Genomic DNA, 16,074 nt, shown 5'->3' with positions numbered 1-16,074 from the left:
GACCAGCTCCACACTGTGTTTTGAAAATTGAGTAAATGTCACAACATGCACAGATGATGAAGTAAAGTTGCACAGAGAGGAAAAGCAATGTGATGGTGAAGTTTTCCATCCAAACACCAACACTGGAGTTTGTGTAAATGGACAACACAATGCTGGCACTAGCAATGAGAATCAACCGCACTCTCTTACCTTTGCCAAGTGGGAATTGATCCATTTTGTGAATGTTCTTTTCTGCACTGCCTCCTGCTCATCTGTAAATCCAAGCCCAGAGCACCAGTATTAATCACATGTGATAATAAACACATAGGGATATTAAAATGCAGACTTCTAATTGTCTAGCATTGTGAGAGCTGATTGTGTAGCAGGGCAGGATGGTGGCTCTAATTAACTTCCATAACACCTCTTTAAGTATAATGTGCCAGAATGCATTCACGCAAAATCTTGCCTTAGACCAAAGCACAGAGAGACAGTATTTGGCATTTACTCTTGGCATTTTCACAAACTGAAATGTGTGGACAAAAATTCTGCTCCTGAAAATGCCCTTCAGATGATGGAAGGGCAGCGTGTAAAGCCGGGCTTACTCCATATTTACGCATACATAAGGTGGGGTGGCTACTGGGATAAAGGCCATTTAACAAAGGCATAATCAATACCATAGATGTCTGTTGGTGATGCCCCCTAAAAAGCCACTTAGCTCACATTGAGGACACGACAATAAATCGAGCAATGTCTCTCACGTGCAATCAAGTCTGTAGACATCATACTGTAAATACAAACACTTTCAAAAGGACCCCATGAAATGCATTGATTGGCATTATGTTTTCTGCTGTCCCATTTGTGCTATGGAGCAATATCCTTGAGATAAGCATGCTGTGAGCGAGAGAGGATGCCTGGCACAGGGCTTCCCTTTAGTTTAATGAAAAATGCTGACGGACTGATTAAACTCAAGTTGGTTAGTGTGTCACTAGGTACTGAGGACAGAGGCGGACAGGAGGGAGAGTACGTGTCAGAAGGTGGGAGAGTGGAGTGGGGTTGGGGTGGCTGCTGTTCATACATAATGCAGATACACTCTCACACAGTCATACGTGCCACTGAGCAGGTCCCTGTTCTATGAATTAATCTTTTGATTGGGTTCGAGAGCAATCAAATATTGATAGGCAGGAATATTGGATAAGAATGGAAGAGATTTAACTTGGGCATCTTTCAGCAGGCACATGTGTGCGGTAGGACGCGTCTGCATGTGCCATCGGCTCATTCTCAGGGACGAGGTGACTTTGAACTCTCCGAGCACACAGTCCGGTGTAGTGTAAGCACACAGCCACTTAAACTCTCTCAATATCACAAAAAAAAAACAGCCATTCTCAGCAACAAAGCATTTCAACACATCCGGATTCATCATAGCACTTGGCTCCCACTCTGGACCCCCTGCTGTAAGGATGACCTTAATTAAATGCCATTAAGAAATAGTTGATCTCATAAGCTGTGCCTGCCGACCAAGTGAGCTGGGGTAGGACTGGTTCAAAAATGGACATGAAAGGAGGGAAGCATAAACTCAACTAAAAAAAAATCTAACCAATTGTAAAAATGTTTCAGGATTTTTGCTTTCATACCGCTCCTTCCAATGACTAAATAATCAGTTTTTCTGTTAGATGGACAAGCAGGCAGATTACATCTAAACACAGATGAACAGAGAAGCAGACATCCGCTACATCAAACTGAGATAAGAAATTAAACATTTTGCCACTCAAACTGCAGTGCTATGATACAAGTAGCGAGGTCCTCCTTGTGTTCTGGGTTTCACTGCAGGCTCAAAGCTCAGCGACCTCTACACTCAGAGAAAGACACACTCACACACACACACTGCCAAACTGGAAACGCCCCCCTTTAAATATCTACCTAGTTCTCTAAACACATACAGATACACTCCTCCCAAGAAATCCTATTGTGCAGGGCACTTTTAGTTAGGACTTTAAAATACAAAATTCACGCAGTCACACATTGCACAGTCCCAGGCACGTACAGATTCCATACTGCAGTGCCACGTTAGATCATGCACCTACCACACACGTAGCATATACGTACTCCCCACATGTCTTCTCATCCTCAGACTCTCTGTTTCAGTAGGGCACACAGCCCTTCAGACACACTGTCCCACTTACCACGGAGGTAGTGGAAGAACCCCGCCACCAGGTTGAGAGACGTGTTCTTTTTCGGGGAGGCTTCACCCCCTACACGTCCTGCCATCTTTTCTCCTGGACCACACGTTGATTTCTGCCGGTTTTCATGAGTACGTTGAGAGGACATCCACGACAACCAAGATCGTGGCAACACTTGCCCTTGCTCCTGCCCTTGCTGCCCTGGCTTCTTTTTTGGAGAGGTGTATTTAAAGAGTTCCTTGGAGCAACGGACCTCCACTGATGTGATGACAGCAGTGGAAGTATTGCTGTGAGAAGAAGGAATCACACTCGTGGTTTTCCTCTCTCCTCTCACGTCCTGCTGTCCTCAGTCCGGTCCTGCAATAACGGGTTGCACACTCAGTCAGACTCTTGTGTTTTTCCTGCCTGTTAAGCAGCTTGTGAGAGTGATGTGAGAGTACGCGTGATACTGAGAGTGTTTGTGTGAATGTGAGTGTGTGTATGAGCGCTGCGGAGTGCCGGCTTGCCCCAGCATCAATCTTTCTTGCTTAGTCGTTCGGTCGGTCTCTCTCTCTCTCTCCCTCTCTCTCTCTCCCTCCTCTCATACAATCTCTACCTTGATTCCCCCACACACCCCCTCCTCCCCTCTCTATCAATTTTCCACTGTAGGCTGCAGAAACAATCCACTTCCCCTCCAATGGCCAGCCAATCAGAGTGTGTGGGAATGAGTGATGTCACAGCAGCCTGGTTCTGATGTGGAGAGGGAGGACTGTGTGGTTGTGGGTGGGTTGAAGGGGACCGTTTAGCAGGTTGGTAGGGGGAGACATGAGAGCTCCATTCTGACAGCACCATGCACACAATTACACTTGTTCTCGCACGGCATCGCTGCAACAGACGTGCAGGAATTCCCTGTGTGCTGCTGGCACTCACAGCACTCTTCTCCTTCTCCCATCCACACAGATACCATGCGGCGCTCTGAGAGGTGCAGCTTTCAACTCTATAGAGGCTTCAAGGGAGCAGACTATCACTGACAGTGGCCCTGTCTGATCTGCGACTGTACTGTCTTCAATAAAGGAGCTGCTTTCATCTAATCCCAGTCACAAACACTATATCTGTCTGTCCGTCTGTTGTCTCTGGTGGAGGAACAACTAAACAGAACAAAATCCACTAGAAGAGAAGAGCGGTATCTGAGAGGAAGTTTAGATATCAGACAGCACAACATGCCCAGTCTAAACAGCAAGATCAGAGTTCAAAGAATTTGGTGAAAAAAGATAAAAATAAAACCAAAGCAAAGAAAATACATGGGCTATGTTTAGCAATTTAAGGGATAACACTTTTTCTTTCTTGTGTAATAAAGCATAATTTGCATTCTTAAATCAAAGTAATTAAAAAAAAAAGTAATCAACTGATGAATATTCATTGTAAAATCAATAAATTAAAGAAGGCACCAAAACCTATGTGGCATTTTACAATTATTGTCTTTACAAGCCTTTCCACCCCTCATTCAGTAGCACATACACAAAACCCTCCATTTATTTATTAATATATTTACGTAATTGTAATATGAAATCCATATTTACATATGTAAACTTCAGAATTTCAGAAATTGTGTAATACAGAAAATATTTACATCTTTCAACTAATCGGCTGGTGGATATCCGACTGATGCAGTACATATCTGAAAACATTATCATGCTGACTGTCCCCCTCTAATTTGAATGCATGTCTTTCTCCACTGCTACTGAAATGAGGCCATTGCTAATAAAACTTGACTATCAAACTAAGAAAAAAACTGACACAGCATCCAACTGTTTTGCAGTTTAATCTTTTTCTATCTGCAATAAGTAGTAGAGCTGACATTAACAAGTGAACAAGTGAAGACAATATAGACAGAAAATAGAGTTAGTGAATATTGACTCCCCCTGTTGAATGGTTGATATGTCACCGTTTGTGACTTATGCACGCTCTTATTCAGTCTATTTATTTTTCTCCAATTTGTTTCCCATTCCCTCTGGGAAGCACAGACACGTGCACACAGAGCTGTACACAAACATGCAAGCACTGTGAGCTCTGGAAATATTAAAAGCACAGGGCTCCTCTTTGAACCCATATTCACAGACTTTCCTGGAAAGCAATATTGGTGGGTCTTATATCAGCCTTAAAGATGAAAGGACCATTCATCATTTGTGTGATTTTTCCTCCTTTGTTCTTAGGCTTCTCCCCATAAGGGATTTTAATTATGAAAACCATCAATAACCAATGGCAGCTGTCATCCGCTATCTATCTGCTGATAATCACACTGCTGACACTCCTCCCTCCAACAGCCCTGAAACTAGCCGTCACAGTGCATTTACAAGACTATTCCACGCACGTCTTCAACACGTCTATTTTACATTTCTCTACAGTGTGATTTCCCTGTGTGTGCCGGACAGTGTGTGTACGTGTGCACAAGTAATAGATAAACTAAGAGCTCCAACAAATATTTATGCACCCAGCCTGTCTTCATATTTACATGTACATTGTCTTTACTCTCCTACTTTAACCCATAAATCCATAATTTTATGCCAGTGAAAGCAGAATTCAGTGAGGCTTTTACCTTGCACAAATTCATGGCCAATAACATAACTGCAAGATAATCCTAGGTCTGCATTGCAGCCAAAAAAGACAATAATCTGTAGGCTGACTATTGTTCTTAGTCAGCCTACACATTATCAGTTATGCAAATAATGAAAAAGATTAGATTGCCTAATGGATATTTATCTTTCTGTTTATTCAATTGTTTGTGCCAAGGTAATGATGTCTTGACTAAAACTAAATTATTGCAGAGTACCGTCACTTGTAATTGCGAGTTTGGGTAACTATCCATGGTGCTGAATCTGTCAAAGGGAAACCTTTAAGTGTGACAGTTACACTGATATAATACTATTTGTTTATAAATAACAAATAAAAAATTTATATAAAGTGCAGTCATGCTGGTATTACCAGCAATATTTACAGGATGCCTGATTTTTTGTTCATATGTTTAAAAAAAATGTTTTCTCCATTTAGCAGCCATACAGCAAAACCTGAGGGAGCTGAACTTCTCTGGTAATTTAAATGGTTTAGAAAAACAACCCCAGGACAAAATCAAAACAAGATGGGGAGGATTCATGGGGCTTATTAGGGTTCACCATGGGAGCTGAGAGAAACTCAGGGCAAGCAGGTGCATACACGGACACACAAACACTGTTAGAAGAAAACAAGCTGAATGCAGGCAGGGTCATTTTACGTCTACTGTATTTGTAAGAATAAACCAACTCCTTTAGGCTCCAGATCTCAGGAGTGTTTCAGGAACTCCAAGAGAAAGAAAATGGGGGGATTGAGGGTTAAAACAGGCTGAGCCTCAGCTAGTCTGGATTCCTGCTGAAGCCCCTGGCAGGCAACAAAACACTAGATCGCTCGCTGAGGTTGCAGAGGTTGGATATGGGTCAGCACCCAGGGCGCATACAGGTATGTCTGCGGGGCGCAATGCTTCATGAGGAGAGGAGGAACAGTGTCTTTCCAACCATTAAAAGTAAAAACAAACGCCCTCCTGGAGGGTGGAATAGTGTAGCTTCTGCTCATACTTTAATATATTCACCCTAAGGATATTTGGGTTTGCTCTCTGAGCAACCAAAAGCTCCCTTTAGCCCTAAATGTAGTTTACTGAGACACAATGCCACCTAGTGGACAAGGAAAGCTTTAATCATGTGAAGTACTTTCTTATAGGCTTTCAGAACCCTAGACCAAAAGATGAGGCAAGACAAAACTAATGAAATCAAAAGGAGAAAGCAATGTAAAAGCTCAGATTTTAAAATAGCAGTGACCCTTTTAATCTAGTAATTGCTCCACAACCTACCATGATGATAGTGAGGTAGGGGCAGGTGCCAACACATTTCCTGTGGAATGCCAAATATACTATTGTAAAATATAAATGTATTTACTACTTAATGTAATCATACAATCTTCATCTTCAAGCTGATGGACATTTAAAAATTAAGTTACAGTTACATAAATAACAGCTACTTAAATTAATCTGCCAAAGATGAATCACAGAAGAAATGTTGATTCCATGATGCTGTGCAGGATCTTCTTTTTACACACTTATACAGTAATGCATCTTCATCTGCAGTATATTATAAATGGAACAGCCTGTTATAGCCATTATGCATTAAATGGGTGGCTTCTGTGTGGTACAGAGGCATCCTTTATTGTTCCAAATTCACACTCACCCGATTTCTCAAGCACACAACTCCTGCTTTCATGTACACACTAACCCACTACACACTGACACAAAAATGGATTTTGTGGGTTATTGAGGCTTTTTAGTCCCTTTCCTCTTTCAATACCTTATTTATCCACTTCCTGATTCGAGCTCTTTCATCCCAACAATTTCTAATTTAAAATTAAAAAAAAAAATCCATGCACTTCCGTTTGAGTACTTTAGCCCTAGCTCTCAATAGCACCCTCCATCACACTCTCAGCACCACCACTCAACCCTCACATGTCCATTCAGCCTCTCCATTCACCATCCCACTTCATTTGCAGCATATTTGTATGAGTCCCAGCATAAGAGCTGAGACAGAAGTCCAAATGTCAGCCCATTAGCATAGCTAATTACATTTCAGTAATAATGACACCACATTAAAGGGAGTAAGAAGGGGGGAACAAGTCAAAGTGATTATCAAAACAACCCCTTTCCTCATTCAAGCACCATCACTCCCTTTTTAGTACCAGATGTGCAGAGAAGGCCGTTTGGCGGTGACAAAGATGCCCAAATATCAGAGTGTTCATTAAAGTCAGGCAACTGATACAGTCATTTCCGTAATATCAACACCTGCAGTGCTTTGATGCACTTTCAACACACACACAGAGACCTACAAATCCAAGTCAAAACAAGTGAAGGCATTTATAATGCTATGAGCAAATAAATGAACATTTTGATTTAAAAAAAGTATTATATAAACATTAAATTATATTAAATTTGACACATTATGATCTAGCATAAAAACATATTAAACTGATTAATTCCTGTCATTCTGTAGAAAATCATATAACACCTCTGACAAATCCTGCGAAGAGGATTCTTTTTCTTAATGAAGTGAAATGCATTCAGCTGAACAAGACACAGTTTTCACATCACACACACAAACACACCAGACATGGAGCTAATGCAATGCATCTATTCCACCGCAGGCCCCAGGGGTCATCTCAAAACATCATGCAGGGGTACTAAGAGTATTAGAAAGACTCAATTTGGCTTTCAAAATTATATTCAGCTTGACGTTTCTCTGCTGCGCTCCCTGAATGTGCGCGTGTGTGACGAGCGTGCGTCTGTGGGATGCTTCATGAGTGGGAGTGCAAGAGTGGGTCAGACAGTCTAAGCTCTTTATCCAGATTCAGTAGCAACCACACATTACATGGACGAATAAAGTGAAAGGACTGGCGTCAGCAAAGTACATAAATCACAGAGGCCAGAGCTGTAAATGCGGTTATAAGTCTCATCTTTGCTATGAAGAAAAATGCTGCCTGGAACAGAACCAAATTCATCTACAAAATCCTGTTTCACACAACCAGTTGAGTGTATTTATGCTTATCCAGCTGGATTTATTTTTTGTTTTATCAATAGTGAATATAGAGGTATATGAGTTTTTTTCAACTAAATATATATTTGAAAATGCATTATTAATTGTAACAATAATAATAATAGAAAGATAATATAGAAAATCCACAATCTATTTCCTTGTTTCCTATGACATTAGCAAGAAAAGAAGAAGAATTTAAAGAATGTGAACACTTTTGTTCTCACTAAACAATATTGGACAAGGTTTTGTATTGTTAAATGGAAGGTTGTGTTGGAGATAGACAGAGAAAGGTGGTAAATAGCAGTCAGAGACAGCAGGAAAAACATGTCATAGTTAAAGCATTTTTATTGCTTTGTTGTTTTGATTGGCAGTACATGCAAAGTAATGGTGGACATCAATTTCTGGAAATATGGTGAATAAATCCAGGAATAAACAATGATCCTACATCTGTAAACATAGCTTAGTTAAGAGCTTTCACATTGATGTGTGTAGGCCAATAAGCAAGATAATGAAATAATTGAGAAAAGAGTCAGCCTTGTTCAGCTGTTCATTGAATTTGAAGTTCACTGAATATTTGAAAATAGATAATGTAAAGTATATCCAGCTTCAAGGAGTTTTTTTCAATTAAAATGACCTAAATAACTGTTCAGCTGAAATCATCGTGTTCTCTGGTCAGTTGACCTCACTGAGGTCAAGGTTTCATATTGACCTGCTACGAGAAGCAACATTTCCCTACCACCCAATCACACTATGACAGGTGTCTGTGGATGAAAGATAAGTAGAAGGCGCAAAGTATTACAGGAAAGAGGCTGAAAGTGTCTTCCGGGCAAAATCATAGGTGTTAAGACTTAATCTGCATGGACATTGTTTGGTACGTCAGGGTAATCTAATACCTCATTTTCACTAACAGCATCAGATGAGTTACAGACACACTGAATATATTGTAAGACTGCTGTTTAAGGCCACCTAAAAAACACATGTTGATCAAAACAGAATGTAACTCTGGCTCCGCCACTCCTTTTACTGCAAAACCCTTCAAACACTCTTTTATTAGTACTATCTATTAAAGGTTGCTAAATTCTGCTTAGGTTGCAAGAATCTCTTCCAAGGTTAAGCTAAATCATTTGGGATTCATACTGGCAGAGAGGCTGTTGTTTTGATAAGGAGAGAAAACATATATCCATGGATATATTTTACCCTATAGTCTGACCATAGGGGAGGGTGTGACATTTTAAAAAGGGTTTAAAATAAACGAGCACCTTCCTACCTTCCATTGTGTAAGAGGGACCTTTAGTGCCCTGATCTTTTTATGTGTCACTCAAACAGGCATTGACTGTCAGGTTAAAAGAGATTACAATCTCAGAGGCAATAGAAGCTGTCACTGGGTGACTAGCACGACCAAAACACAAAACATGCTATTGCAAAGAGACACACACACACGCAAACACACACACACAGATCATTTTATCAAACATAATGTTCTGAAGCAGACATGGCCAATAAGCCCACAGGGCAGGGGGGAAAAAAGGAAAAAAAAAGCCTGTCCTGACTGTCATGCGACAGCAGCCATGGCAACAAGTCACAAACACAATCTGGAAAGACAAGGGGAAGAAGCAGCAGAATGAATAACAAATCATGCTGCGCTGTTCCACGACGGCCTCAGTTCTGGTCTGACGGCCCTGAAGAATCGCTCTGGGCCTGTACAACCACTCAGCTAAACTGCTAACTCCCAGTGGTATGATGGAGGGGGGAAAAAAGATGCATTGAAGCTATTTTTAAACCCACAGTGGCGGTTTTCTGTGTCTGCATGTAATTGCGGACCCATGTGCATGCGTGAAGCCACGGTGTCCAGAGCTGAGACGATAAATGGCGGTGTCACAACTAAACAGGAGGCTGGCATGGCTCAAGGTGACCGTCTGCTTGGGTCTTCCTTGGCTGCGGCCGAATCATAATGTCGCCCCTGGCAACAGGATGTCACCCTGGCCATATGCCAACCTGAAAGATCTGTGCCAGGGCTACTAGCAATCAGGAGTTTGAAAACTGGTGTGTGGGCTCTCTCTCTCACTCTCTCTCTCGCTCTCTTTCGCTCTCTCTCTCTCTCTCTCTCTCTCTCTCTCCCTCTCTCTCTCTCTCTCTCCCTCTCTTTCTCTTGCTTGTTCACTCTCATTTTCATGCTCTTCCATCTCTCATTCCTGTTTAATCCATCCAACACACTCAGTATGGGACTTAAGTCCTCCAGATGTGCTGATCTCTGCTGCCTGTACCCTTTTGTCCTCAACCATTTTTTCTCCAGCTCAGAAGCAGCAGTAACTCTTTCTATATAACACAACATAGACAAATTCAGGATTATCCACATCCATATGTGGAGAAAAACTCAAGCAGGTGTTGAAAACACAATGAGATTTAACACATGAGGTTGATAACCCAATATATGGTCAAACCCAGAAGCCTAGGCAGGAATTTACGCCTCTGCCACCCACAACAGAGAAAACAGGTGAGAAATTGAAAAAGAAAAACAGTACATTGCTTTTCTCATTAATGAGAGACAACAAATAGGCGAATTCCACAGCATATGGACGAGTTCGGCCTGGGAGGTGTTCAAAGCAGCCTTGCTGTTCTCAACCATATGGTGTCACTAATTGCCGTTTTCTTTTTTTTACAGTGACAGAGAGGTGCACCAAAATAAATTGTTTACAGGAGAAAACCAGCTCCCAAAACTAGGACAAAAGTTGTGATTGTTTTAATGCAGCATTAAGCAGTTATTAAAAACCCCCAAAACCCCCTGAAGGGAGAAAGACACAATGTGGTGATGATGTGTGGAATGTGACTAATTTGCGACATTATATTCTACTGAAAACAAAACAAAAATATGTTAATCCAGTCATGCTTTACAGGAGATGCAAATTAATTTAGATAACTATATTGATCCAACTCTCAAGTGAAAATAAAAAAGATTCCAACCAAGTTTTTGTTTTTTCTGCAAGTATATGTGAACACCAGCATTAAAGGGAAAGTTCAGTTTTTTACAACCTGGACCTTATTTCTGGCATTTTTTATGGTCGTATATTCACCCAGAAAAGTTTGGTGTCATTTGGAGTCCTTCGGAAGATATTAGGAGTTTTGTGCGAGCCGCTTCTCAATATAATGGTAGCAAATGGGGGCACAGCGGGACACAGACGATGCAGCGTCTAAATAACACATTATTGCTGCGAAACTCGTTCATTTCTTTTAGGAATCACTAGATCTGCTTCTGGCCATCTTCCAGGACCTGTTGTCTTCATCCGGGGCTGTGTGTGTAACAAGGAAATCAGTTTGTAAACAAGACCTCTGACCTGCATGACGTCATCTCTGTGCGCGCATCCCGCCATCATATTCAAAGTCGTCGTCCACAACCTCAGAATTTGACAAATATTCAGACATGTTTCAAATAACTAACAGTAAACTAACAGTAGCGAACTCCAGCTGTACGCAGAGCTGGGTCTGGGATGCGCGCACAGAGATGACGTCATGAGTTCACGTCATGAGTTCAGAGGTCTTGTTTACAAACTGATTTCCTTGTTACACACGCAGCCCCGGATGTAGACAACAGGTCCTGGAAGATGCCCAGAAGCAGATCTAGTGATTCATAAAATAAATTAACGAGTTTCGCGGCAATAATGTGTTATTTAGATGCTGCATCGTCTGTGTCCCGCTGTGCCCCCATCCGCTACCATTATATGGAGAAGCGGCTCGCACAAAACTCCTAATATCTTCCGAAGGACTCCAAATGACACCAAACTTTTCTGGGTGAGTATACGACCATAAAAAATGCCAGAAATAAGGTCCAGGTTGTAAAAAACGGAACTTTCCCTTTAAAAGGGACTGAACAATCATCTGATTAAAGTGATGTCATTAAGGAGCACTGGAGAAATACATTTATGAAAATCCATTAATAAATAAAAAAAACAAACCCACCTGGGAACAGATTTCTGAGAATACGATACCAGAAAGACAAAGAACAAACACTTGATATAATACCATCTGATACAAAAAGAAAAAAATTAGCATTTGTCTTTGATTCTTACAAAACCTCTTGATGATATTATCATAGCTTAACCTGGTATCACCCAGGAGATAGACAGAAAACAGAGCACATCAATTAAATATGTGGCTATACGTTCTGGCCGTGTGATCATGACGTACACGTGTGACAAAAACAGCCCTCTTTCAATTTACAGGTTTCACATATCAAGAGTTAGGACACAAATAAATAAAAAAAAAAATCAAACCAGCAACACTTGACATATTGCACATTATTTTAGAATTTGGGAGGGTCATAAAGCACCCATATTTTAAAAAGAGAAATATTATTCAGTCAATGCCAGGGTACTGAGAGCAGAATCCAGCCGATAGTTGGACCTCATATTCAGGACAAACAATGCGGTTTTCGTCCCGGTCGTGGAACATTGGATAGATCTACACCCTCCACAGAGTGCTTGAGGGTTTACTGGAGTTTGCCCAACCAGTCCACATGGGCTTTGTTGATCTGGACAAGGCATTCAACCGTCTCCCTCGTGGTTTTCTGTGGGGGGGTGCTCTGCAAGTATAGGGTCCGGGGCCCTCTGCTCAGGGCTGTTCAGTCTCTGTACATTGGAGCCGGAGTTTGGTTCACATTGCCGGACGTAAGTCAGACTTGTTCCCAGTGCAGGGCTGCCCTTTGTCTCCAGTTCAGTTCATCATTTTTATGGACAGATTTCTAGGTGTAGCCAGGGGCCAAAGGGGGTCCAGTTTAGGAACCACATGTTTTCCTCTCTGCTTTTTACCTATTCTCACAAACTCCATATACTATATATACTGTGCAAAAATGACACTACAACAATTCGCATACCCACACAAGTTATCAAATGGGGAGCACAACACAATACAAAATTGGTTCTAACACAGAGGATGTTGTCCTGTTGGCTTCATCAGGCCAGGACCTTCAGCATGTGCTGGAGCGGTTTGCAGCCGACTGTGAAGCGGCTTGGATGAGAATCAGCACCTCCAAATCCAAGACCATGGTTCTCGACCGGAAAAGGGTGGGGGGCCCTCTGGGTAGGTGGAGAGGTCCCGCCTCAAGTGGAGAAGTTTAAGTATCTCTGGGTCTTGTTCACGAGTGAGGGTAAAGATGGAGCGTGAGATTGACGGATGGATTGGTGCAGCGTCCTCAGTTATTTGGTTGCAGTACCGGACCATCGTGGTGAAGAAGGAACTGAGTCGAAAGGCAAAGCTTTGGGTAATGACCGAAAGGACAAGATCACGGATACAAGCGGCTGAAATGAGTTTCCTCTGCAGGGTGGCTGGGCGTTCCCATAGAGATAGGGTAGGGAGAAGCTCAGTAACTCGGTAGGAGCTCAGAGTGGAACCACTGCTCCTTCACATCGAGCTGATGTGGCCTGACCCCTCCCTAGGAAGGTGTTCCAGGCATGTCTCACTGGGAGGAGGAGACACCAGGGAAGACCCAGGATACACTGGAGAGACTATGTCTCTCGTCTGGCAAGGTGTTGCAATGGTCCAGTAGAAGTCCAGACCTCAGCCCAATTTAAAATGCTGTGCATAAATGAATTTAAATGTCTCTAGATATGTGGGAAAATGAATGAATGAATGAATGAATAAAAAAATAAATGACGCTGCAAATCCATTCAAGTCACAGGCGGCACAAATTTAAATTTACTGAATGTCTCCACCCAATACTCCCAGCAAAATTCAATACAATTTTACACCGTCGACATGTTTCTGCAATATAGCTGAATTTTGTTGTGATAATACAACATTGTTCCCAGAAACCATCAGTGCTTACAACTGCATAACTGGATAACCACGGCAACAAGGCTTGTCTTATCGGAAATGCCACAAGGCATCCAAAGCAAAGCAACTGTTAGGAAAATAACTGTTTATTAATATTTGATAAAAGCTTTACTAACTGCTGTTGATGCATCGCCAGAGGGACTAAGTACAAAAAGTATAGCAGAACAAGTCCTGTACAAAATAAGTTGTTTTACTGCTTCATATTGTATCTTGCATGTAGCTATAAAGCAGTGAGAACAGTAGTGGCAATATCCAGCATCTTCTGCAGGTGAAATCTGTAAGACTGAAAAATGAATTGGATTGAAATGTTTACACTACTTTGTGATAAATTGTTTCATTTTCCCTGAACATGTACCTGCATACACCTGCCACTGCACCAGAGAGACGGGTTAATATGGGCTTCTAAAATGGAATCAATAGAAGCACAATTAGGATTCATAGAGTGCATCCACACCTGCAAACGGGGATGCAGAGGAACCACGTGGCTGCTGATTTTCCTGTCAGCTTTAACAGAAACTGCCACCTCAGAAGCCACAGAGGGAGCAGCCATATTGGATCTAAGCTCCAGTGTCACCTGACTTTTCTGCTACTTTGCAAGCGTCATCAGTATGATCCTGTCGGCAGGGGACATGTGATCTTGACACATAGAGATGCAGTGTTATAGGCTGCTGGTTCGTGAGAATTTATAGTGCAAAAATCAATACATGTAGGCTACATCATACAGAAGAGATAAATAAAAAAGATCTCATAAATACTGCTGCAAATACAACTTACAGAAAAATCAGTTTGAAAACCTAAATGAATAAATACATTAAAATAAACAAGAATTGATGTTTGCCCAAATAGAATACATAAATATTATGGCTTAGTTTGTCACAGTGTCAGAGCCACATCAGGTAGTAGGCTGCGGATTCAGCTGTCCACAATAAGGACAAAGTCGTACAGCTGCTGCAGAGTTAAGTGAAAGGAATAGCTTTCATCCAGTCAGCTTCCCTGGGATTAGCTGTACTATTGTTTGCTTTCCACTCTATCCACACACAGACACACATATGAACAAATACTTTACTGGAGTGTTTACACACAGCCAGAAGGCTCTCACATAAACTAATGCTACAAAGCAAAAACGGGCTCAATCAGCCTGACTCACTTAAATTCATCTGAGCTGGTTGTTTCAATGAAAAATAAGTCATACTATAAGCAAAGATTATTCACTACAAAAATCTCCATTACAGTTCCAAATCAAGGACTAAAATTCAACAGAGTAAAGCAAAGTAAAGTATGCATAGCAAATTAAGTTAAAAAAACACACAACTCATTATATTGCAGCTTCTGACATTGCATATCTTTCCTTTCCTGAAAATCCTTCCCAAATGAATATTTCTGTTACCCGAGCTCTGAATTCCAGGACTAGACAGAGAACACATTAATGGCCATAAACAAGATAACATGGGAAGCTTTTCTTTCAAAAAAAAAAGTCTTGCTATGTGACGAATGAGGTCACCTCCAGAAACGCGACAAAACAAGTTGTACCAGTGAGTGAGTAAGCATTTTACACCAACCTTGCAGCCTCTGCATCACATTGGCTATATCCCTGTCAGAGCATCTATAGCGTCTGGGTGATGCCATGCTGCTGTCCTGAGGTCACCGAAGTCACGTCCCAGCTCCTCTGCGTCACTCCTGCAGGACTCCCATGCTCTGACCAGGCATCAACATGCGTTGCAGTAGTTTAGTGTGTTCAAACTGACTCAGGGAACTGAATCCTGTCCAGGTAACTGAGCTTCTCTCTTTTCCAAGTCATCCCTGTTACACTAGTAGTCTGCAACCCTCACACGCAGCAAAGCTCCTCCCCTGATAATAATGATGTAAGTGCATATTGTATGTGTATGCGAGCATGCATGTGTATGTACTGAACATCTCAGAGGACCCCCTCCCTTGCCTGTGTCTGTTAACACTGCAGACAGGATCACTTCCTGCTCTGCAGGCACTGCCATCTGCTGTCCTAGAAAAAGAGTTGCTTCTCATGTCACTGAGCAAACATGGCTATCCATATCCAAGCCTTGATTTGTTTTAGTTTTTTGTTTTTTTTAAATCATTCAAAATGTTGCATCGAACCCTAAAATAACTAGCACTGTACGGTTCCTGTGGTTACAGACTGCAGTCAATATCCAGAATATGTAACTGTTTATTAACTGGAAATTGTAGAGCTTCAGCAGAACTGGTGACACTTTGCGTGGCTATGTTACTAAACTAATTTAGTCTTCATTTTTATGTATTTCAATATAATTTTGACATAAAAAAAACAGCCAGACGATGGACCAGCCCCACAAAAGGTGAAAATGTTTCTATTACCAGTCTCCAATTCTTACAAAAACTTTGATAAACAAAAATGTATTGAATTTATCTGGAGAAAAACCACCCGTAATAGTGGAACATCAATAATACAAATGGAAAAAACAGTTTTTAAAATTATAAGAAAAAATTAGGAACCATATAAGCTTTATACAAATGAA

The 16,074-nt window shown here is 41.4% G+C and overlaps 1 protein-coding gene across 1 annotated transcript in view; it reads right to left on the bottom strand.

Moving 5' to 3' along the window:
• syne1a (spectrin repeat containing, nuclear envelope 1a) overlaps positions 1-2,284 on the bottom strand; it is a 135,460-nt gene extending 133,176 nt beyond the window's left edge. Inside the window, exons 1-2 of the mRNA XM_061707319.1 lie at positions 2,160-2,284; positions 190-251 (exon numbers count right to left, since the gene is read on the bottom strand). Of these exons, the coding sequence (XP_061563303.1) occupies positions 190-251; positions 2,160-2,244 (147 nt within the window). The 5' untranslated portion in view covers positions 2,245-2,284. The remainder of the gene's footprint in view (positions 1-189; positions 252-2,159) is intronic.
• Between the last annotated feature and the right edge of the window lie 13,790 nt (positions 2,285-16,074).

Source organism: Cololabis saira, chromosome 18, assembly GCF_033807715.1.
Source record: "Cololabis saira isolate AMF1-May2022 chromosome 18, fColSai1.1, whole genome shotgun sequence".
Classification (NCBI taxonomy): Eukaryota; Metazoa; Chordata; class Actinopteri; order Beloniformes; family Belonidae; genus Cololabis; species Cololabis saira.
The sequence above is the reverse complement of the archived record's forward strand: the minus strand, read 5'-3'. Positions and strand labels throughout refer to the sequence as shown.